Source organism: Ovis aries, chromosome 20 (genome assembly GCF_016772045.2).
Source record: "Ovis aries strain OAR_USU_Benz2616 breed Rambouillet chromosome 20, ARS-UI_Ramb_v3.0, whole genome shotgun sequence".
NCBI lineage: Eukaryota > Metazoa > Chordata > Mammalia > Artiodactyla > Bovidae > Ovis > Ovis aries.
The window spans coordinates 37,031,784-37,055,379 of NC_056073.1; the positions used below are offsets into that span (position 1 = coordinate 37,031,784).

At 43.2% G+C, this 23,596-nt stretch overlaps 1 protein-coding gene across 6 annotated transcripts in view; it reads left to right on the forward strand.

Annotated features, from left to right (window-relative positions):
* The window catches only part of MBOAT1 (membrane bound O-acyltransferase domain containing 1), a 114,581-nt gene that overhangs the window by 46,232 nt on the left and 44,753 nt on the right, over window positions 1–23,596 (forward strand). For all 6 annotated transcript variants that reach the window (XM_060403771.1, XM_015102825.4, XM_060403770.1 and 3 more), the window contains 2 exons: window positions 19,946–20,091; window positions 20,967–21,044. In XM_060403771.1, coding sequence (XP_060259754.1) covers window positions 20,998–21,044 — 47 coding nt within the window. In that variant the 5' untranslated portion in view covers window positions 19,946–20,091; window positions 20,967–20,997. The remainder of the gene's footprint in view (window positions 1–19,945; window positions 20,092–20,966; window positions 21,045–23,596) is intronic.

Here is a 23,596-nt window from a genome sequence, read left to right on the forward strand (position 1 = left end):
GGGGTTCTGTGTAATTAAATTTTTAAAAGAGTTATTTCTTTTTGGCTGTGATGGGGCTTCCCTGCTGTGTGCAGGCTTTCTCTGGTTGTGGTGAGCAGGGGCTAGTCTTCATTGCGGTGCTCCAGCTTCTCCGTGCAGCGGCTTCTCTTGTTGCAGAGGGCGGGCTATAGGAGCTCAGACTCAGAAACTGTGGAGCACGGGCTTAGTTGCTCTGTGGCATGTGGGGTCTTCCCAGACCAGGGATCAAAACCGTGTCCCCTGTATTGGCAGGTGGATTCTTACCCATGGCACCACCAGGGAAGCCCTGTAATTAATTTTTAAAAATACAAACCCCTTCACTAGGTCCCTCCCTGTGACCTATAGGTGGGAGAATTTAATAAGCACCAAAGAAAAGCTTACCTACTATTTGCAATTTTTTTTAACCTGTAGTTGGAATTTGTTTTCTGCCTTTGAAAACCATTGTCTTGTTTGCTATAGTCTAAGGCATTTTCTTTTCTTTTAAAATAAGGGATGCACAGTTCCTTTGACTCTTGCTCCAAATTGGAGTTTCCCTTTGACCATTAACACATATTTTAGAGAAGGTGATTACCTAATAGGAATTGTAAATAGCTTAGGACTTGGTGACCAGACAGAATCACAGGTATTCCCTTCTTGATGTTCCCTGGTTGTATAGTGGCCACTAGGGCTTGGGTCTCTCCACTCTGGGAATTGTGATATTTGTGTTATATCCCACCTGTCCCCACAAGAGCTCTATTTTATGAAAGGTAAATGGTGGTATATTTTATTTTCAACTTGAAGTGAAAATTAATTCTGTTTTAAGACATTTGAGAATTTCATAACTGTGTGAGATAATTGGTCACACCCTAGGGAAATTGCACGAGAAAATATAGCTCTGAGTTCTGCATTTTCATTTTCCCTAAAGATCCCATTCACAGTAATGTCTTAAATAGTAAATAGTTTTATGGGTGATGGGAAAGCGGATCTACCTGTAGAGCGCACTTTCTTTGGCATGGTGGAGGGTTCACAGACCACCACAAAAGAAATTGTTCAAGTCAGGCTCTTTGTTTAGGAGGGAGCAATAGGTTATTGGGGATAGAGGTGACCTGGGAGTCTGTTTTTCTCTCTCTCGTTAAATTCACCTTATTTAACCTCTCCATTTTACCCGCTGGGAAACCACTGACGATATTTGTAGTTACTGCCTCCCTAGTGACATGAAGCAACCAAACACAGTGTGTGTATGTATGTGTGTGTGTAGTTACTTTTTTTTTTAATAAAATGACACTATAGGATCATAGTATAATTGATTCATGCTCCATGCTGATTTGGTTCATATTTCTTGATTGATTGTACTATTTCAAATGTGTAATGTCTAAGAATTTTAAATAATGAGATTTAAAAAAAAGTTAGGATAATGAATGTGGCCTCTTTAAAGCACCATCATCAACTCAGTTGAATCTCATTTGGGTGAAGATGGACTAATTTCATTTTTACATTTAGGACAGGTGCCGAATATGCCCATGGGTTTCCCTGGTACCTCAGTGGGTAAAGAATCTGCCTGTAGTGCAGGAGACTCAGGTTTGATTCCTGGATCCAGAAGATCTCCTGGAGAAGGAAATGGCAACCCACTCCAGTATTCTTGCCTGGAAAATCCCTTGGATGGAGGAGCCTGGCTTGTTGCAGTACATGTGGTTGCAAAGAGTCGGATACAACTGAACAACTAACACACTTGCTGACTATATAGGAACTTATGCATTTGGTAGACCATCATTGTGCTAAGTCACTTCAGTTGTGTCTGACTCTGCGATCCTATTGACCATAGCCCGCCAGGCTCCTCTGTCCATGGGATTCTCCAGGCAAGAATACAGGAGTGGGTTACCATGCCCTCCTTCAGGGGATTTTCCCAACCCAGGAGGAAGTCAGCGCTGCCATGGTGGGTCTGCTGGCAGGACTTTGATTGACTTAGTTCTCTATCAACCTCTACACTCCAGGACAGAGGAGAAAGGAGGAAAAGCCACTTCCAGGCCAACCTGTCTCTTACATCTCCTGCATTGGCAGGTGGGTTCTTTACCATGAGCACCACCTGGAAAGTCCTTAGAGATGTAGGGGTGGTGGTCATCATTTATATGTTTTTTTACTGAAGGATGTGCAGAGAAATTGATCAACTCTAATGAATATATTTGAGCTTTTCTCCTTGTTGCTATATTAGGTAGACAGCCTGATGGCAAATAAGAGAGGTGCCATTTAGCACACAGTATTTCATGCTGGACAGGCACCATGCTAATCACTTTACCAGTATTAAGTCATTAAATCTATGACTCAATTAGTATTAATATTAAGTATTCTATGAGGGTAGCTATATTATTATCCCCATTTTACAGAAGAATTGGGCTAGCCAAAGTTGTACAGCTATGGGGTGAGTTAGGGTAGTATTCAAGTCTCAGCAGTCTGGCTCCAGAGCCTGTGGTCTTAACTCTTTACACCACTAGCTTTCATTACAGTCTGCTGCACTGTCTACTGATCTGCAGTGTGTTGAATCCACGGACAGAAACTGAGAATAAGGAGGGCTGGCAGTACTTGGCTATTTTCTATAAGAGACTTGAGCATCCACAGATTGTGGTATCTGTATCCCCGCAGATTCTGAGGGACACTGTGTTATGGATCAAATCTGAGTGCTTTAACTCATCTGCATCTTGCTGTTTTTACAGTAATGAAAATGAGTCCTGTGGCTAATAAATTCATTGGCCAAAGGCCAATAATAAATGGAAAGATGCTCAACCAGTAGTCAGGAAAATGCAAATTGAAATAAATATACCACTAGTTTCTTTACCTGATTGGAAAAATCAAACAGATTCATAGCATCCAAGTGTGATGGGTAAGGACACATACTCATATGTAACTGGTGGGAGGGTGGGAGTAAAAAATTGCTTCGAATTTTTATATAAAAATTTAAATAAACATTCCATTTGACTGAACTCCTAGGAATTTATCTTGTAGACATAAAATCACCAGTACATAAGGATGCATGTACACGGATTTTTTTTTTTCATCATGCTATTTGTAATGACCCTAAACTGGAAACCACTTGGCAGTTGGAAAATGCTGGCATAAATTATGCTGCATTCCTAACATTGGAGTTTGGGGAAACTAATCAACAATTCCTCTCCTAGCTAGCATGCATGCATGCTCATGGTCAGGTTTTCAGTTGTGTCTGATTCGTTGCGACTCAGTGCACTGTAGCCCGCCAGGCTCCTCTGTCCACGGGATTCTCCAGGCATGAATACTGGAGTGGGTTGTGTTTCCTCCTCCAGAGGATCTTCCCAACCCAGGGATCCAACCTGAGTCTCTTGCATCTCCTGCACTGCAGGTGGATTTTTTTTTTTTTTAACCACTGAGCCACCTTGGAAGCCCTCTCCTAGTTGGAACCAGTTAGGAAATAAGACCCAAGGGACAGAGGGAGATCAAAATTTTGTCTTTATTAGTGATAAAGGTGATTGACTCTGTTTCTTATTTCTTTAGTCTTGAATGAGATGGACTTATGCCCCCAACTGCTGGTGGTGATGGAGGAAGGGCAGCAGGGGAGGGAGCACAGAGCAGAGAATGTCCTTGTCTGAATGCAGACTGGCCACCAAAGACGGAAGTCCCCGAGTGAGTCTAGCATGCCCAGTGTCTCCACAGATTCACCAGCTGGACTAGTCATTTCCTCCCTCCCTGGAGAGGAGGAAGTGCGGAGTCACAGGGGAGAGAAGGTGGACATTCTCCTTTTGTATTTTCCCTCCTAGGGAAGGGAGTGGAGATTATTCTTCCTTATGGAAATCTACAAAGTGGGGAGTGTTCCCCTCTCCTCTAATACAGTGTTTTGGAATATCATGCAGTGTTAAACAGTATAACTTAGCTCAGTTGAGCAGACTTGGGAAGATGTCTGTCATATTTTAAGTGAAAAATTATGCTATAGGTGATTTTTATACCATGATTATATTAAAAGAAGAAACCATGAATATGGGTATATTTTTGTAAATATAGAAAAAAGTATTTAAACACATATTGTAGTTGTTAAGAAGAACGGTGTGTGGAAGGTTTTGGTAATGGGGAAACTGAGCTTTTTCCTTGCATTTCTCTGTATTGTTCAGTTGTTCAAATGAGCATTTATTAATTATATAAGAAAATGTCTAGTTGAGAGTTGCTATGAGATATATATGGGCTTCCCTGGTAGCTCAGATGGTAAAGAATCTGCCTGCAGTGCCGATCCCTGGGTCGGGAAGATCCTCTGGAGAAGGGAATGACAACCCACTCCAATATTCTTGCCTGGAGAATTCCATAGACAGAGGAGCCTGGCAGGCACCAGTCCATGGGGTCACAAAGGAGTCAGACATGAGTGAGCGACTAATACTTAATATTTCACTTCATGATATATATATACATACACACATATATGTATGTATATATACATATTTTCAGATTACTTTTCCATTATAGGTTATTACAGGATATTGAATATTGTTCCCTGTGTTATACACTAACTACAGGATAGATCTTGAAATTTCTGATTACAAGAAAAAGAAAAGTTGTAACTGTGTGTGGTGATGGATATCAACTAGACTTACTCTGTTGATCATTTTACAGTATCTGCAAATACTGAATCTGCATTGTACACCTGTAAGGAGTCTTAGTGGCTTAGCTGATAAAGAGCCCGCCTGCCAATGCAGGAGACGCAAGAGATGCAGGTTCGATCCCTGGGTCAGGAAGATCCCCTGCAGATGGAAATGGCAGCCTACTTCAATATTCTTCCCTGGAGAAGCCCATGGACAGAGGAAGCTGGTGGGCTGAAGCACATGGGGTCACAAAGAGTCGGACACGACTGAGCTACTGACACATGTACACCTGAAACTAATATAATGTTATATGTCAATTGTAGCTCAATTAAAATATCCTAAAGTCATGAAATTAAAAGACGCTTACTCCTTGGAAAAAAAGTTATGAGCAACCTAGATAGCATATTCAAAAGCAGAGACATTACTTTGCCAACAAAGATCCGTCTAGTCAAGACTATGGTTTTTCCTGTGGTCATGTATGGATGTGAGAGTTGGACTGTGAAGCAAGCTGAGTGCCAAAGAATTGATGCTTTTGAACTGTGGTGTGGGAGAAGACTCCTGGGAGTCCCTTGGACTGCAAGGAGATCCAACCAGTCCATTCTGAATGAGATCAACCCTGGGATTTCTTTGGAAGGAATGATGCTAAGCTGAAACTCCAGTACTTTGGCCACCTCATGCGAAGAGTTGACTCATTGTAAAAGACTCTGATGCTGGGAGGGATTGGGGGCAGGAGGAGAAGGGGATGACAGAGGATGAGATGGCTGGATGACATCACTGACTTGATGGACATGAGTCTGAGTGAACTCCGGGAGTTGGTGATGGACAGGGAGGCCTGGCGTGCTGCTATTCATGGAGTCACAAAGACTCGGACATGACTGAGCAACTGAACTGAACTGAAAGTCTGCAAATATTGCATTGTGTGTTCAGTGGTGTTGCCTTCCGCAGCTGGTGTCCCCTCTTCCCTGGCAGTTCAGGTGTCTCCACTGAGAACTTATTTCTAGATGGGCCTATCGGGTCCCCTGCACCTTGTTTTATTTCCACTCCACACCCAAGTGTGCATATGTGTGCTCAGTCGCTTCATTTGTGTCCGACTGTTTGTGATCCTGTGGACTCTAGCCCAGCAAGCTCCTCTGTCCATGGGATTCTCCAGGCAGGAATCCTGGAGTGGGTTGCCATGCCCTCCTCCAGGGCATATTCCTGACCTAGGGATCGAACCTGCATCTCCTGCATCTTTTGTGTTGCAAGTGGATTCTTTATATATATATATATAAATGTATTCATTTTAATTGGAGGCTAATTGCTTTACAATATTGTAGTAGTTTTGCCATACATTGACATGAATCCGCCACAAGTGTACATGTGTTCCCCATCCTGAACCCCCCTCCCACCTCCCTCCCCATCTCATCCCTCTGGGTCATCCCAGTGCACCAGCCCCGAGCATCCTGTATCATGTTTCAAACCTGGACTGGCAATTCATTTCACATATGATAATATACATGTTTGAATGCCATTCTCCCAAATCATCCCATCCTCGCCCTCTCCCACAGAGTCCAGAAGACTGTTTAATACATCTGTGTTTCTTTTGCTGTCTTGCGTACAGGGTTATCATTACCATCTTTCTAAATTCCATATATATGTATTAGCATACTGTATTGGTGTTTTTCTTTCTGGCTTACTTCACTCTGTATAATAGGCTCCAGTTTCATCCACCTCCTTAGAACTGATTCAAGCCACCAGGGAAGCCCCTAGACCCAAGGCTGGTGGGGAGTTTTGGGAGGGTACGCTGGACTGGAGTCAGGCCAGTTTGTTGCTTGGTGACTATGAACCCAGCTGAGTGATTGGCCATCTCTGGGCTCCACTTTTCTTATCTGAAAAATGAGATGTTGGAATTACATGAGAAGATTGAACTAAATGAATCATTCTGGGGGCGCTGAGCAGATGGACTCTGAACCCTGTATCCCCAAGTTTAAATCCCCATATTGCCTCTTATTAGTTGTGTGAGATTTAGGAAAATTTTGTGACTTCTCTGTGACTTACAGCCAGAAGGGCTTAGAGCAGTGCTGGAATATATGGGGTTGGTCAAAAGTTCATCTGGGTTTTTTTGTAAGATGTGATGGAAAAACCTGAATGAAGCTTTTGGGCCATCCCAGTAGTTAGCACTCTAAATGCTGATAGTGTTAGTCACTCAGTCATCTCCGATGGACTGTAGCCCATCAGGCCTCTCTGGAATTCTCCAGGCCAGAATACCAGAGTGGGTTGCTTTTCCCTCCTCCAGGGGATCTTCCCGACCCTGGAATTGAACCCAGGTCTCCCGCATTGCAGGCGGATTTTCTACCCTCTGAGCCACCAGGGAAGACTACTCTACATACTAGCCATCATTAACTGACTAACAATGAAGTTAATTCTAATGGGGGAAATGGTATCTCCAGGGAGGTGGGTGCCAGCATGCTTATGGATAAGGTTTTCCAGGATTCCTCAAATAATCCTGAATTCTATCCGGTCTTCCTTGTCTACTTGGCCAGGGCTTATAAGGATGTGGTTTATGGGGTGGGAAGCAAGCTAGAGTGATATCCTTAAAAGATACTACCCACTTATATTAAGGTTTTTCTTTGCCATGGCTAAAGAGGTGGCTTAAGTATTTCCCCCTTTGTATACACTGGAGTCAGTTTCTAAAGGGTTTTCATTGTAAATTATAATAAATACATGGTATGATATTTACAGAATAAGGTCAGCTATGAGTCTTCCTGTACAATTTAAACTCTAAACTCGTATATAGGATACTATTCTGAGAAGGTGTTTAGTTGCTAAATTGTGTCCGACTCTTCTGTGACCCCATGGACTGTATCCTGTCCAGCTCATCTGTTGATGGGATTTCCCAGGGAACTATACTGGAGTGGGTTGCCATTTCTTTCTCCAGAGGATCTTCCTGGATCAGGGATCGAACCTGCGTCTCTTACATTGCAGGTGGATTCTTTACTGCTGAGCCACCAGGGAGGGTTATCTTATTCCAGAAGGACTGGATGACTTACTCTGAACTAGTGGAAAGAGGCTTGTTAAGTGAGTATAAAAAGTTGGGAAGCGGGACTTCCCTGGTGGTCCAGTGGTTAAGACTTTGCCTTCCGATGCAGAGGGTGTGGGTTTAATCCCTGGTTGGGGAGCTGAGATCCCACATGCCTTAGGGCCAAAAAACCGGAACATAAAACAGAAGCAATATTGTAAGAAATTCAATAAAAACTTTAAAAATAGTCCATATTAATTTTTTTTTTAAAGCTCAGAGAGAAAGTTTGCACAAGTTGAAGAGCTGTTGGAAATGACTTTGAGCAGCTTAATTAAAGCCTCCCCCTGGACAAGCCTGAGGTCTTGGGAGAAAACCACAGGCAGTGACTAAGCATCTCGCTTTAACTCCTGGAGCTGCCCTGTAGCTGAGTGTTTTGGGACCATTTACTTTATGTCTTAGTTTCCTCAGTAGTTCTTGAGGGTTGTTGGGAAGATTCAGTGAGATTGATAGATGTGAAGCGGTAAAGAATCTCCTTGCCGATGCAGGAGATGAGGGTTCGATCCCTGAATCAGGAAGATTCCCCTGGAGGAGGAAGTGGTAACCTCCTCCATGCTGTTGCCTGGGAAATTCCATGGACAGGGGAGCCTGGCAGGCTCCATGGGGATGCAAAAGAGTTGGAGGCAACTGAGAGACTGAACACATACATTTAGAAAAGCAGCCAGTATTTGTGTTGCTCAGTACACACACATGCTCAATCAGTGTCGATTGTTATTACTTACCCATGTGTGTTTGAAACAAAAGGCTGAGGGATCATGAACTTTCTCAACAAGTGTAAACCCTTTGTGGGCTAATGAGCTTTCGACCTAAGTAGGAGCAGGGAGGCCAGGGCACTGTTGGGAAGCCCTCTCAGTAGCTGTTTACAGTGGGCTGAGAAGTACTTCCAGGTGAGGAGGGGGCCCCAGCTTGAGCCTCACGGCATCCCTCACAGTTTGGTTTGGGTATTGCCAACTTCCCACCTGCAGGCCCAAGGAAAATGAGGTCTGTTTCATTCCTTGTCTTTGAGTCAAGGGTATTTTATTGGAAAGTGTTACAGGCCAAATTATGTTCCTGTAAAAACCCAGTTCTGAAGTCCTAACTCCGAGATGGTTGGATGGCATTGCTGACCCAATGGAGGTGGGTTTGAGCAAACTCCATGAGATGGTGAAGGACAGAGAAGTCTGGCGTGTTGCAGTCTGTGGGGTCGCAGAGATTCAGACACAACTGAGTGACTGAACAACCAACAGCAACCTCCAGTATCTTAGAACGCGACTGTATTTGGAGATGGTATCTTTCAAGAGTTCACTGAGTTAAATGAGGTCTTTCTTTTGGGTCCTAATCCAATGACAATGTCCTTATAAAAAGGAGGAAATTTGGGAAGACCCTCTGGGAGGGAGATGTCGGCCGTCTGCAGGCCGAGGAGAGAGGCCTCAGAAGAAACCAACCCTGCTACCATCTTGAATTCGGGGCTTCCAGAATTGTGAGGCAACAAGTTCTGTTGCTGAAACCCTCCAGTCTGTGATACTTTGACATGGCAGCCCTAACAAACTAGTACAGGTAGCTACTGAATTCTCCCCCGGGTGATAGTATTTCTGGGCAGACTATTTGAAGGTGAAGGAAGTGATACAATATCTTCAGTGGGGACTTAGGCCAGGTTTTCAATTCTGGCTCTGTTTGCTCACTGGCTTTGTGAATTCAGCCTTTGTTTTTTCTTTTCCTCCTGTATAAAGTGAGAGTAAGCTACTTCATAAAGTTGTGATGCTGAAAGGACTTCATCTGTATAAAGTTTATTACTGTGCCTGACACTTAGTAAGCACTCAAAAAGATAGTGTTGTTACAATGAGACGGAATGTCACTTAGGAGTTTGGTTATAAATTTGCACATTGATTATCACTTTTAAGTACTATTTGCTTACCTACAAGCTTGGAAAATAGCTTATCACAGATTTGAAGGCATTTCTTGCTGACCTCCCCAGGAACTTGGAATTAAAGTATGACAAGGATGTCTTTGAAAGTGCAAAGTAGCTAAAGAGTATGGTACAGCCACTTTTTGTTTTGTGGTACAGAAAGGAATTGCATTTTTTGTTCCCTTCCCCAGCCACATTCATTTGTAGGAGGCAATGCAAAAGAGCACTGTTTGTGAAAGAGGGACGGCTTGCTTTTAAATAAGGAATTGTTTAATTAGGTTGGTTTCATCTTGGGGCATATAAGGCAGTGCTGCTGAGAAAAACATTCCAGGCCTGAACAGCTGCCTTTGTCTCATTGGTGAGCCGCCGGTAAATCACTGTGGTAGGGAAATAATTTTGGATTGTTAATATTTGCTGTTTGTTAAAAATAGCCAGCTTGCATCTCTTCATTAGGAGGAAGGCAGTGTTTTGTGCTCCTGGCAAAGTTTGGGGGTTTTTTTAGGAACATAAATCCCCAAGAAATGCCTTTCAAGCAGCACATGAGAGCAGAAAGATCGAAAACTTCCATTGGAAGATTGCAGCTCATTGTGATTGGGCTTCCCTGTGGCTCAGCTGGTAAAGAATCCACCTGCAATGCAGGAGACCCTGGTTCCATCCCTGGGTTGGGAAGATCCCCTGGAGGAAGGCATGCAACCCACTCCAGTATTCTTGCCTGGAGAATCCCCATGGACAGAGGAGCCTGGCAGGCTACAGTCCATGGGGTCGGAAGAGTCTAACACGACTGAGCGACTAAGCACCAAGTGATGGGCCTTTGGTGAAATAAGTCAAACCCGTGGGCATGTTTTTTTTTTTTTTTTTTCTTTTTAATGGGAGGATGATTGCTTTACAATATTGTGTTGGTTTCTGCCATACATGACTCAGCCATAGGTATGTTGAACTCATATGTCTGTTGAACTCCCTCCCACCTCCCAGGGCACATGTTTTATTTCCTTGCCGTGACTTTGAAATCTTGCGAGAGTGGTGGAAATTGAGCTCTTGCTGAATCCGGGTTGTGTTTGATCAAAACAGCTGTGCCGTTCCATTTCCTTCTGCAGAAGGGCCTGGGCAATCCTTCCATTGTGAAGGGCGTGTTGTTGGACATCACGAATGGAAATGCAGCTTGCTTTCCTGCTTTAGAGGGAGGGCATCAGTAGAAAAATAAAAACTTGGCACACCTTCCTTTTAAATATGGATGTGTGAAAGTGTTAGTTGCTCAGTCGTGTCCGACTCTTTGCTACCACATGGACTGTAACCCGCCAGGCTCCTCTGTCCATGGGATTTCCCAGGCAAGAATACTGGAGTGGGTTGCCATCCCCTTCTCCAGGGGATCTTCCTGAGTCAGGGATCAAACCTGGGTCTCCCGCATTGCAGGCAGATTCTTTAGTATCTGAAACCACCAGGAAAGGGTTATTAAAAGTAAAGCTATCTATTTTCATCTTCTTTGCCCATCTACATGGTTAACTCCTGACATTTTGCTGCCTGTAAATAGCACATTTTTCTTTAAGATGAAGCTTTCTTCAAGTTAACTTCTATTTATACCTAATTCCTCCCTAAACTTGATATATATAGTAAGGGCTAATAAATGCAGCCCTGAGGATAGAGTAAGTAGAATTAAATAAGAATTGTTATGAGTTTAAGTGCCCTAATTGTGTGTATGAGAAATTCCATATGGAAATTGCAATTATAAATTGGAAAAAAATTTACAAAGAATTTGCCAAGATTCCTGCCATCCTGATAAAACAGCCATATTCAATTTGACACGCCTTTGCCTTTTCACATGCTACTATTTTTTAAAATATAGTTGTACATATCTATACAGTTTTATCTTCTGCTTTTTATTAGTTATAGCAAATGTTTTTCATTTTATTATAGGTGCTTTGTAAGGCCCATTTTTAATACTGTTATTCTGAACAGGTTTACCATTAATTACTATCTCTCTATTATCCTACATGCAGGTAGATTTTGCTTCATTTTGTCTTATAAATAATATCTTGACTTTTGTTCAGCATTAAGCTTTTTATCATTCCAATGAATAAATTTCCAGGAGTTGGTCAAAAGTGTTACTTGTAGTAAATACTATCTACTGTATTCCCCCTTTAAAAAAAAATTTTTTTTTCCACTTTTTTTGGAGGCTAGTTACAATATTGTATTGGTTTTGTCATACATTGACATGACCATATTCCTTTTGAAAGGATTATAGTGCCAGATGCATGGGATTCTTCAGGCAAGAATACTGGAGTTGGTTACTGTGCCCTCCTCCATGGGATCTTCTTGACCCAGGGATTGAACCCGTAGCTCCTGCATTACAGGCAGATTCTTTACTGCTGAGCCGCTGGGGAAGCCCCAAGTGCTAGCTCAACCCCATGGAATCTCTCCTTCAGTCTGCTGGCCAAACACTTTCATCAGCTTTTGTGCTGAAAAATAGCTCTTATATCATTAAGAGCTTTTCTCCCCTCTGGGATTATGGTAAAACTCCATACTTTAAATTCTTCAGTTTTGCTCTTCAGCTATGAAGATAAGCTTTCAGAATTAAAAAGGAAAAAGAAAAACTTTCCTAAGTTTCTGGAGACTGTTTTGACTTTTTGACTTTCAGATTTATCTCTGCTCTAGGTTTAGAAAACGCTACTCAGGAACTGGAAAACCCAGGGATTGCCTCTCTCATCCTAGGCTGCATGGCCTGTCCCTGGGGAAGAAAGGAATGTGGAGGGCTTGGGCAGCTGCTTGAATGATGGGTGGGAAAGGGAATCAGTCCAAGGGCAACAGTGAGACTGGGGAAGCCAATTCTTAACAACACAGCAGGTTAGTGCTATGACTTAACTGGGGACTGCGTGTTAAGTTTATCAAATGCACAGTTTGTGTGTCGTTGTTGTTGTTCAGTTGCTAAGTTGTGTCCAACTCTTTGTGATACCATGGACTGCAGGGCACCAGGCTTCCCTGTCCTTCACTATCTCCCAGAGTTGGCTCAAACTCATGTCCATTGAGTCGGTAATGCCATCCAACCATCTCATCCTCTGTTGCCTCCTTCTCCTCCTGTGTTAATTTAGTGGATATAGGATAGTATTAATAGCAAGTACTTGTCAGTGCCAGGACTGTTTTGAGTGATCTACATTAACTTCTTTAGTCCTCAAAACAACTTGAGAAGGACAACTACTATTTTTTTTTTTTTTTGTCCATACCACGTGACATGAGGGATCTTAGTTCCCTGACCAGGGATTGAACCCTGCATTGGGAGCTTGGAGTTTTAACCACTGGACCAATTGGGAAGTCCCTAGTACTACTGTTATTATCTCCACCACATGCACTCGGAGCCAAGATGAAATGAGCTTTGTAACTCTTCAGCCTGTACGTGGTGAAGCTGGGTGTTGCAGCCCAGTAAGACTGAGTCTCTAAGTTGTGTTTGACTCTTGTGACCCCATGGACTGTAGCCCACGAGCCCACCAGGCTCCTCTGTCCATAGAATTCTCCAGGCAAGAATACTGGAGTGGGTTGCCATTTCCTACTCCAGGAGATCTTCCCATCCCAAGGAACAAACTCATGTCTCCATTGGCAGGCGGATTCTTTACCACTGAGCCATCAGGGAAGCCCTGGTTCTATTTCTGGTCAGGGACTGGGAGGTGACAAGTACTTCATTTGATTATTATTGAAGGGAAATCCTTTTCTCTTATATTTGTGACCCTTTTGGCTTTCTTCTTTCAGGAGTTTGATCATTTCATAAAATGTGGTTCTTTGCCTATTTAGGAAGGCATCATCTCTTTACTGTTTTGGTTTGTTCGTATATTAATATGTATTTCCTCACTAACTTAGCTCTTTCTCTGATGAGGATAAGGAAACCTTCATTTCAAATACTTGGAATCACTCGGGTTTAAAATCTGCATTATCTCAGGTCAGTGACTTGTTTTCCAGAGTTGTGTTATTTTTTAAAAATATTTTTTTAATTTATTTGGCGGCAACGGATCTTAGTTGCGATACACGGGGTCTTCATTGCAGGATGTGGGGTTTAGCTCCCTGACCAGGGATCAAACCCAGGCCCCCTGCACTGGGAGCAGAGTGTTAGCCCCTGGACCACCAGGGAAGTCCCGGAGCTGTGTCATTTTAAAACCCTATTTACTATGAAAAAGGTTAAACATAAAACGTGGAGATATCAGTAGAGCAAACTTTTCATGTGCCCAACACACAGCCTCAACAGTTTTAAACTCACCGCCAGCCTTGTTTCATCTATACCAGGGTTCTTCACGTTGGCACTATTGACATTTTAGAGTGGAAAAGTCTTTGGATGGGAGACTGTCCTGTGCCTTGTAGGATATTTACCAGGATCCCTAGCCTCTACCTACTAGATGCCAGTAGCGCTACCCTCCCCGCTTCCTGGTTATGACAACTGGAAGTGCTCCCTGGGGAGCACACCCTCCCGAGTTGAGGGCCACTGACTTATACTCACTCCCCTCTCCCTCCCTGTAAGATTATTTGGAAGTAGATCCCATAGACTGAATCAAACCCATTTGTGGATTTATTTCTGAAATGTAACATTATATATAAAATATAACGTCCGGTTTTGTTAACCCTTCAGAGAAAGTGAAAGATAGTGAAGTCACTCAGTCATGTCCGACTCTTTGCGACCCCATGGACTGCAGCCCACCAGGCTCCTCCGTCCATGGGATTCTCCAGGCAAGAATACTGGAGTGGGGTGCCATTTCCTTCTTCAGGGGATCTTCCCGACCCAGGGATTGAACCCAGGTCTCCTGCATTGCAGGCGGATGCTTTAACCTCTGAGCCACCAGAGAAGAAAGGAGCAAAGAACTAATAATGTTCGTGTATGAATCGTTGTCAGGTGGCCACTCTTGGCTGCAGAGATGGTCATAATTCCTACCGGCTACCAGTATTGATATGAACCTGGAAACACAAAGAAATGGATATTGTGCTCCAGCCTGTGTATATTTTTAAAACTGTAGTAATGTGTATATGATACAGGGTTTCCCATTTTAAAGCATGTAGTACAATTCAGTGGCAGTAAGTATACTCACTCTGTCATGAAACTATTACCAAATCATTCATCTCCAGAACTCTCTTCATCTTGTAAAACTGAAACTCCATACCCATTCAGTAATAATCCTGTTCTCTCCACCCCTCAGTTCCTGGCAAGCACCATTCTGCTTTCAGTCTTGATAAATTTTATTTTTCTAGGTACCTCATATGAAGTGAAGTGAAAGTCACTCAGTCGTGTCCGGCTCTTTGCAACCCCGTGGACTATACAGTCCATGGCATTCTCCAGGCCAGAATGCTGGAGTGGGTAGCCTTCCCCTTCTCCAGGGGATCTTCCCAACCCAGGGATCAAACCTAGGTCTCCTGCATTGCAGGCGGATTCTTTACCAGCTGAGCTATGAGGGAAGCCTGGTACCTCATATAAGTGGAATCAGATATTTGTCCTTCTGTGTCTGGATTATTTCACTTAGGATAATATCTTCAAGGTTTATCTGTGTTGTATCATGTGTCAGAATTTCCCCCATTTTAAGGTTGAACAATCTTCCATTGTGTGTATTTATACCACATTTTGCATATCCATTCATCTGTTGATAGACATTTGGGTTGGACGTTGTGAACAATGCTGCTCTGAACCTGGTGGGCAGACACCTCTTCAGGACCCTGCTTTCAGTGCTTTGGGGTACACGCCCCAAAGTGGAATTGCTGTATTATAATTTTTTGAAGAACCACCGTACTGTTTTCCATAGCAGCTGTACCATTTTCGATTCCCACCAGCAGTGTACAAGGATTCTAATTTCTCAAAATCCTTGCCAATGCTCATTATTTTGTTTTTAAAATAATTACCGTCCTAACGGGTGTGAAGTGGTATCTAACCGCGGTTCATGGTGTACCTTTTCGGATGTACCTCTAGCAACTGGAAAGTAATTCTGCTAGAACCTTCCTGCTAGAACCAAGTGCTGCCATTGTGTGTTTTCACTTCGCCTTAGAATAGTTTGCTCTGGAACCCTCCGCTAGCCATCTGAGGATTGGGCTAGAGACTCATTGCTGGGAAGAAGGTGGAGGGGTGGGTCGTGTTTATGTATAGGGGGAAACTTTTAATCCATATGAAGTGTTGCATTTGGGCATCAAGAGTTCAGGGAGAAGATTCTGGTCAGATGTGGAATCAGAGACCATCAGGGCTGGAAGAGGCATGAAAGACCACTTCAAAAGGAATTGAAACCCAGAGCATGTAAGTCTCTGCTTCTCGACTTGAGGGTAGTGACAATGCCTTGCTCACTGTCCCCAGGATCCTATGGGTAGAGTCAACCAGTAAATGTTTGTGAAATTAACCCATGAATTACCTAAGGCCACCCAGTTGACCTTTTAGTGGCAGAACTAGGGCATTCAGTTGGTTACACATGCTATTACATTGACTATTATAAAAAATAGCAGATCGCCCCCATGGCCAAGTGAGTCGTCTTCTTCTCTTTCTCAATCCCTAGGGTAACAAAGTCAGATGTGATTTTCCCACAGTGAGGCCTGCTTTTCCTTGGAGATAGGTTTAGAGGGGTCTTGAAGACAAGCAGCCCAACTCAGGAGACTTGAGGTTGGCTGAGCGATGGATGCCAGGCTTTGATCACTCTTAAATCTATTTCACTTCATCCTTGCCCCTAACTCGCACAGTTTAACCTCTCTGCCCTGTGTTTTGTGTTTTTCATTCTGGAAAAGTCCAGCTCATAATGGGTGCATCTGTAGGACTCTATTCTTCTAAACCAAGTTGTCTCCATCCTGCTTGCATAGAAGAATCACCTGAACGCTTTGAAAAGTCCTGTCGCCAGGCCATCTACATCAGAATGCTTGAGGATAGGGCCTAGGCAACAGTATTTTTAAATGTTCATAACATTCCTCAGTTTTCATTTATTTCCTGATTGTCCATCTGAATCGCATCCCACCTTAACCGTGAACTTCTCATTTACTTTGGGTGTAAAGGGCACACAGTGTTAATGTCATTTTACAATTACTCGTGGGTTATCTGTTCTGTTGCCAGGTCGACTATAAGCTCCCGCAGGCAAAGATGATGGCTTCTCTCTCCTCCAGCTCAGGGGCTCTCAAGCTTGAGTGTACATCACAGTCTCTTGCGGGGGGTCGGGGTGTGTGTGTGTGATACATGCAGATCTCTGGGCCCACCCTGGAAATCTCTAATGGGTCAGGGATGGGACCTGAGAGTGTGTGCTTCTAACAGGTTTGCAGGTGAGGCTGCTGGGCAAGGGCCATACTTCTGAGAACTGTTGTTCTAGCCCCTGAGTGTGAGTGAAAGTCACTCAGTCGTGTCCGACTCTCTGTGACCCCATGGACTATACAGCCTGTGGAATTCTCTGGGCCAGAATACTGGAATGGGTAGCCTTTCTGAATCACTCCTCGTGGCCTGGGATGCTCAGTGATTACTGGCCAGCCAGAAAGAATGGAGCAGATTCCTCCTTGTTTGCACTTCTGAGTCACTGTGCTCCACTGTGGACTGGTCCCTGGGCTGAGAGAATGAAGGAACACGTGATTGATCACCTACAGATGGTCGTAACTTTGACTTTCTAGTTGCTAATTCCTTTACATTCAGAACCTCGCTTAGACAGTTGTTTTCTGTTTGTGTGTGCATGAGGTTTTTTTCTTTAGAGAATTTTTTTTTTTGATGTGGACCATTTTTTAAAGTCTATATTGAATTTGTTTTAATATTGCTTCTGTTTTATGTTTTGGTTTCTTGGCCCTGAGACACGTGGGATCTTAGCTCTCTGACCAGGGATCAAACCCGCACCCACTGCATTGGAAGGTGAAATCTTAACCACTGGACTGCTAGGGAAGTCCCTATGTGTGAGTTGTTGGCTGTACATTTAGTCTATAAAGAGATACGACCATATCACACAAGAGAGGATCAGACTTCACCTCCTCTCTGTCTTTCAGGGTAGAGAGGGAGGGTGGAACAGTAGTGGGAACACGTTTTTGGAAAGACTGGTGGAGAACGATCTCCAAACTCAGCACAGTCAATCCTTCAAAATAAAATTCTCTGAAAGTATTTCCTATGAATTATAAGGACTCTTATTGTGAAAACAGTTAAGCTGGAATGGAGCTGATGTCGCCTACCTCCAGCCCTACTATGGAGCAAAATAACCCTGATGAATTTCATCAACAGCCACAGTTTTTTTGTAGTGTGAAAAACTGTCAAGGCTGAAGTTGATGATTTATTCAGATACTATATTCTTGATCCCTTCTAAAAGCAAACTGATGCTGAAGTTTTCATTCCGAATACTCTGAAAAGTCTAAAGGACTTTTCTAGGGTTAGTTTAATGATTAAACCTTTCAATATATTTTGTGTTAAGTCCCTTGCTCTTTCCTAAGGGTATCAGTTCAGTTTAGTTTAGTAGCTCAGTTGTGTCCGACTCTTTGCGACCCCATGGACCCCAGAGCCAGGCTTCCCTGTCCATCTCCAAGTCCCGGAATTTACTCAAACTCATGTCCAATGAGTTGGTGATGCCCTCCAACCATCTCATCCTCTGTTGTCCCCTTCTCCTCCGGCCTTCAGTCTTTCCTAGCATCAGGGTCTTTTCAAATGAGTCAGTTCTTCGCATCAGGTGGTCAAAATATTGGAGTTTCAGCATCAGTCCTTCCAATGAATATTCAGGACTGATCTCCTTTAGGATAGACTGGTTTGATCTTCTTGCAGTCCAAGAGATTCTCAAGAGTCTTCTCCAACACCACAGTTCAAAAGCATCAATTCTTCGGCACTCAGCTTTCTTTAGAGTCCAACTCTCACATCCATACATGACTACTGGAAAAATCATCGCTTTGACTAGATGGACCTTTGTTGGCAAAGTAATATCTGCTTTTTAATATTCTGTCTAGGTTGGTCGTAACTTTTTTTCCAAGGAGCAAGTGCCTTTTAGTTTCATGGCTGCAGTCACCATCTACAGTGATTTTGGAGCCCCCCAAAATAAACTATCTCACTGTTTCCACTGTTTCCCCATCTATTTGCCATGAAGTGATTGGACCAGATGCCATGATCTTAGTTTTCTGAATGTTGAGCTTTAAGCCAACTTTTTCACTTTCATCAAGAGGCTTTTTAGTTCTGCTTCACTCTCTGCCATAAGAGTGGTGTCATCTGCATATCTGAGGTTATTGATATTTCTCCCAGCAATCTTGATTCCAGCTTGTGCTTCATCCAGCTCAGCGTTTCTCGTGATGTACTCTGCATACCTAAGGGTATCAGGAAATTATAAATATTTTATAGTTTCTTTTAGGTGAAATATTTTTGAGAGAGAAGTCATTGAGATTTTTCTAAGGAAATATAGTGCGTATTTTACATAACTAGATAGTCTTGATATTGAAAGTTTAATACAGGGCTGTCTCTTTTTCTGAGCATCTTTGGAGTACCCCCTTGGATTTGGGCAATCTCTTATTTGGTGTTAATTTAAAATGAGAAAAATTAGAGTCAGAAAACAGTTGATGAGGGACTTCTCTGGTTAAGACTTCACTCCCTGCAGCAGGTTGCAGGTTTGATCCCTGGTCGGGGAACTAAGATCCCATATACCTCAGGGCCAAAAAACCAAAACACAAAGCAGAAGCAATATTATAACAAGTTCAATAAAGACTTAAAAAAAATGGTCCATAATTTAAAAAAAAAAAATCTTAAAAAAAAGCCTCCCCAAACCAGCTGATGATTGTTTTGGAGGAGCATTTGCTTTCTTAGGTACCAGTGAGGGACAGGGCTTCCCTTCATAGCTCAGTTGGTAAAGAATCCGCCTGCAGTGCAGGAGACTCCGGTTCGATTCCTAGGTCAGGAAGATCCTCTGGAGAAGGGATAGGCTACCCACTCCAGTATTCTTGGGCTTCCCTTATGGCTCAGCTGGTTAAGAATCTGCCTGCAATGGGGAAGGGAAAGGCTACCTACTCCAGTATTCTGTCCTGGAGAATTCCATAGCCTGTGTAGTCCATGGGGTTGCAAAGAGTTGGACACAACTGAGCAACTGTTACTTCACTTCACTGTGAGGAAGCCTCAAGGATTTGATTCATCTGCACCTCAAAAAGAATACGTTCTTTATCTTAGGATAATGCAAAGGGCTGGGGGTAGGGAAGACGCTCAGCAAAGTGACCTCACAGTCAACTAAGGCTCTTTCCAATAGAAAGTCTCCAGTTTGTTGGTGGGAAAGCAACTTTGCCTCATCTCAAAGGATTGGAGAAGAAACTTTTGGGTTGGTCACTTCTTCTACCAGATGAGGGTATGGTTATCTTTTAACCTCCTCCAAACGAGTGCTCTACCGAGCAAAACATCCATGTCTGAGAGACATCTTGATGTAGAATCTGCAAGAAGGAGGGAAAGAAAATCCACACACAGGCCAAACAGCAAAGGTTCTGATTCTCACTCTCCCCGTCCAGGTGAATTTTGTGGCCTGCCAGCTCTTCGCTTTGTGTGCAGCTTTCTGGTTCCGCCTCTACCTGAGTCCCGGGAAAACCAGTCCTGATGTCCGGCATGCATTTGCCACCATTTTTGGCGTCTATTTTGTCATCTTTTGTTTTGGCTGGTGAGTATGAACCTCCTACATTCTAAATGTTTATCATTTGAGTGTTTTGTGGAGATATTCTTGGCATTTCCCAGATACTAAGGAAGAAAAAATATGACATTTACTCTTATTGTAAAATAATGGGGATATTGCAGGAATCTCCAGAAACTGAAACCAATAAATTGACTCTAACAGAAGTTAATTCAGTGAATTTTTCTTAAAATTAGACTTCTGCTGATCTCACCCAGGGTCATGTAAATGGAATGCTCTAAGGTTAAATTTTCCCAGCAAGGAACTTTTCCTAACTGTTATAGCTATTGGTGTTTTTCTTGCATCACTGCTGGAGATACTGGCATTAATCCTGCACTTAGAGTAGAAGAATAGTTTTAGGGCCAGTCTTCGGGAATGTGTCCTTCTTTAGCAGGGAAAGCCTTTTCTCTACTAGGTAAGCTGGGCAGATCTCCTGGGAGGGATACTTCTTGGGGAAGAAGTTCTAGAAATGAACATTTCTGGAAGTTCAACTTGAGGGAATTTGTTCAGAGTAGCAGCTTATGGCTCCTCCTCCTCCAATGAAAATTTGAGAAAGGATGATAAGTATTTTGAATCACCCCCAGGTCGAAGTGTTGGCGTCTGGGTCAGCTCAGTTTTGGTCTTGATACTTTAAAGTTAGAAAGAACTCTCTTCTCTGCAGCTGGAGATCTATGTCCTGACTTCCTAGTGTCATTTCAAGGTATCTTACTTGCATAGAATGAAAATGCTTGATTTATTTTCTCTTAAATAGACATGAGTTGACTGATCACTTGCTTTTTGGTGGGAGTGGAGGTGGAGACAGCCAAGAGGTATGTTAATATGAAATGCATTCAGTGTCCTCCCTTTCTCCCCACGATGTCCTGCAGGTATTCTGTGCATCTATTTGTGCTGGTGTTAATGTGCTATGGAATCATGGTCACTGCAAGTATATCCAATATTCACAGGTAAGACCCTGGGGATGAACAATGCAAGGTGAGCTTTTTCATGATCTTTGAAATCTGTTTCCAGGGTGAAGGGATGCCTTCTCCCTTAGCCACATGTGGTATCCTAAGTTCTCTGGGATATCTGAAGGGAAGGATGGAAAACCTTAAATTCTGGGGGTCTTCGGAGAAAGCTGTTTGGAAAAAAAAAAGTGTGATGCGAACTAAGATTCAGGGGAAGGAGAGTTTATCAGAATTAGGCAGCCTTATTTGTCATGGCACCAACCTGGAAAGTGGTCACCTTATGGAATACTACTCAGCCATGAAAAAGAATGACTAATTGCTATACACAATGCCATGGATGAATCTCAACATCAATGTGCTGGATGAAGGAGATCCCACGAATTCTGTCCTCAAAAAAGCAAACTAAGCTGTAGTGACAGAAATCAGATTGGGATAACTGGTAGCAAGATGGCTCAGGGAGATGTGAAAGGGATCATGAGAGGCGTGAATCAGCCTAGGGAGGGGGTGATGGATATGTCTGTTATCTTGAACTTGGCTCTGATTTTCTGAGTATGATGTGTCAAAACTTTGGATACTTTAAATATGCCCAAAGAAGTGTTAAGAAAGGAAGAAATATTCTTCCTATGATATTTTGACTTCAAAGTGCAGAAGTAATTTAATTCTACCTTGAAGGCTGCATGCTTGGACAATCCAGGAAAATACCTGGAGTGGCTGTCTTGCACTGTCTCTGATTCCTGTGGTCTTTCTGAAACCTCAGAATTAATTCAGCCTCTCAGTAACACTGGAATGTGAGCTCTGTGAAAACAAAGACTTTTCTCTCCACTATTGTAGCCTCAGAGCCTAGAACAATACCTGGCACAAGTAAAGACTCAGTAAATATTTATGGAATGAATGACTGAATATACTTGAAAATACATTCACGCTTCGATGGCTTCCTTTTTGATAACTTCTCTGGAAAAGCAAATGTCTTATTTCAACCTCGGAAAACTCTTTGATTAATGAGACTATTAGCACAATAGTTTTACTTCTTAAAAGCATTGGAATTTAATTTTTTAGTGTATCATCTTGCAATTACTTCCAATACATTTTTGGTTTGCAAGGGAAAATATTTTTGCCTGCTTTTAACTTGGATAGTCATTGAACTTCATATTCAAATGAACTTGGGAAATTTGAATTCTAATCATCTCTCTCAAGAGTTGACTCATTGGAAAAGACTCTGATGCTGGGAGGGATTGGGGGCAGGAGGAGAAGGGGACGTCAGAGGATAAGATGGCTGGATGGCATCACCGACTCGAGGGACGTGAGTTTGAGTGAACTCCTGGAGCTAGTGATGGACAGGGAGGCCTGGCGTGCTGCAATTCATGGGGTCGCAAAGAGTCGGACACGACTGAGTAACTGAACTGAATCATCTCTCTGCTAAGTGTCTTCCTTAAAGGGATAGAGTCATTCCTTCAGAAGGGAAATAGGAAATCTGTATTTCTACAGTTTGTTAAGAATGGATTTGGGAAATGCTTCATGTTATGACAAAATGCTTTCTTTTTCAGTGGGAGGTAAAAATGTGTGGCTTTTCCTCCACTTGACACTGGAAGCAATTAAATGATGAATATAAATGTCACATCTCTAAAGCAGGTTTCCAGCTACCTTACAAACTATAATTTGTCAGCTCTCCCTGCATCTGTGTGATGCTGGTGAGGTGGGGTCCATTTTTCAGAGGGTCCAGCGGTATTTCCAGGCTCGCTGTGTTAGTCTCCAGCCAGGAGTGGAATCCTCCGGCCTTGGGAAGGAGAGCCCTTCACGGGCAGGCTCCGACTGTTTGCTTCTTCATGATAACATTGTGGTAGCAGAGGGCCGTGTCCTAAGACTGGAAAGAAAAAAAGCCAGAACAAATTCTTCTCCTCTGTCTGTGCTTGTGTGGTTGCCAGGACTGCCGAAGTCAGGAGTGGTTCACATTTCCCAGTGGAGGGAAGTTGTTTCCTCTTGCTGCTGGGAAAAAACTCCAGGCAGGGGTCAGGAAACCTGGCTGTTTCCAGCGGCATGAGGTTGGAAAAGCCAGGCGGCTTCTTTGCGTGTCGGGCTTCCCGCCTGCGCAGTGTGGGGTTTGTCCTGGTGTTTGTCGTTTAGTGGCTGAGTCTTGTCCGATTCTTTGCGACCTCATGGACCGTAGCCTGCCAGGCCCCTCTGTCCATGGGATTCCCTAGGCGAGAACACTGGAGTGGGTTGCCATTTCCTACTCCAGGGGATTTTCCCGATCCAGGGATTGAACCCACATCTCCTGCATTGGCAGGTGGATTCTTTACCACCGAGCCACCAGGGGATGGTTTGAGCTTAAGTTCGCTTCAAGATTGCTGGGTTCTTTGTGAATTGTTTTCCTCCGCCTTTCCCTGAGTTATGAGTTGTGTTCTATGCATAGCTGGGAATAGGAGGGCAAGACTGGTACTTGCTGCCATGCGGACCTAACCCACTGCAGAGCTGCCTGTTATTCAGGATTTATCTAGAGAGTTCATGGGGTACCGATTCTGTTTCCTTCCCAGGCCCCTCTGTTGGGCAAAAAT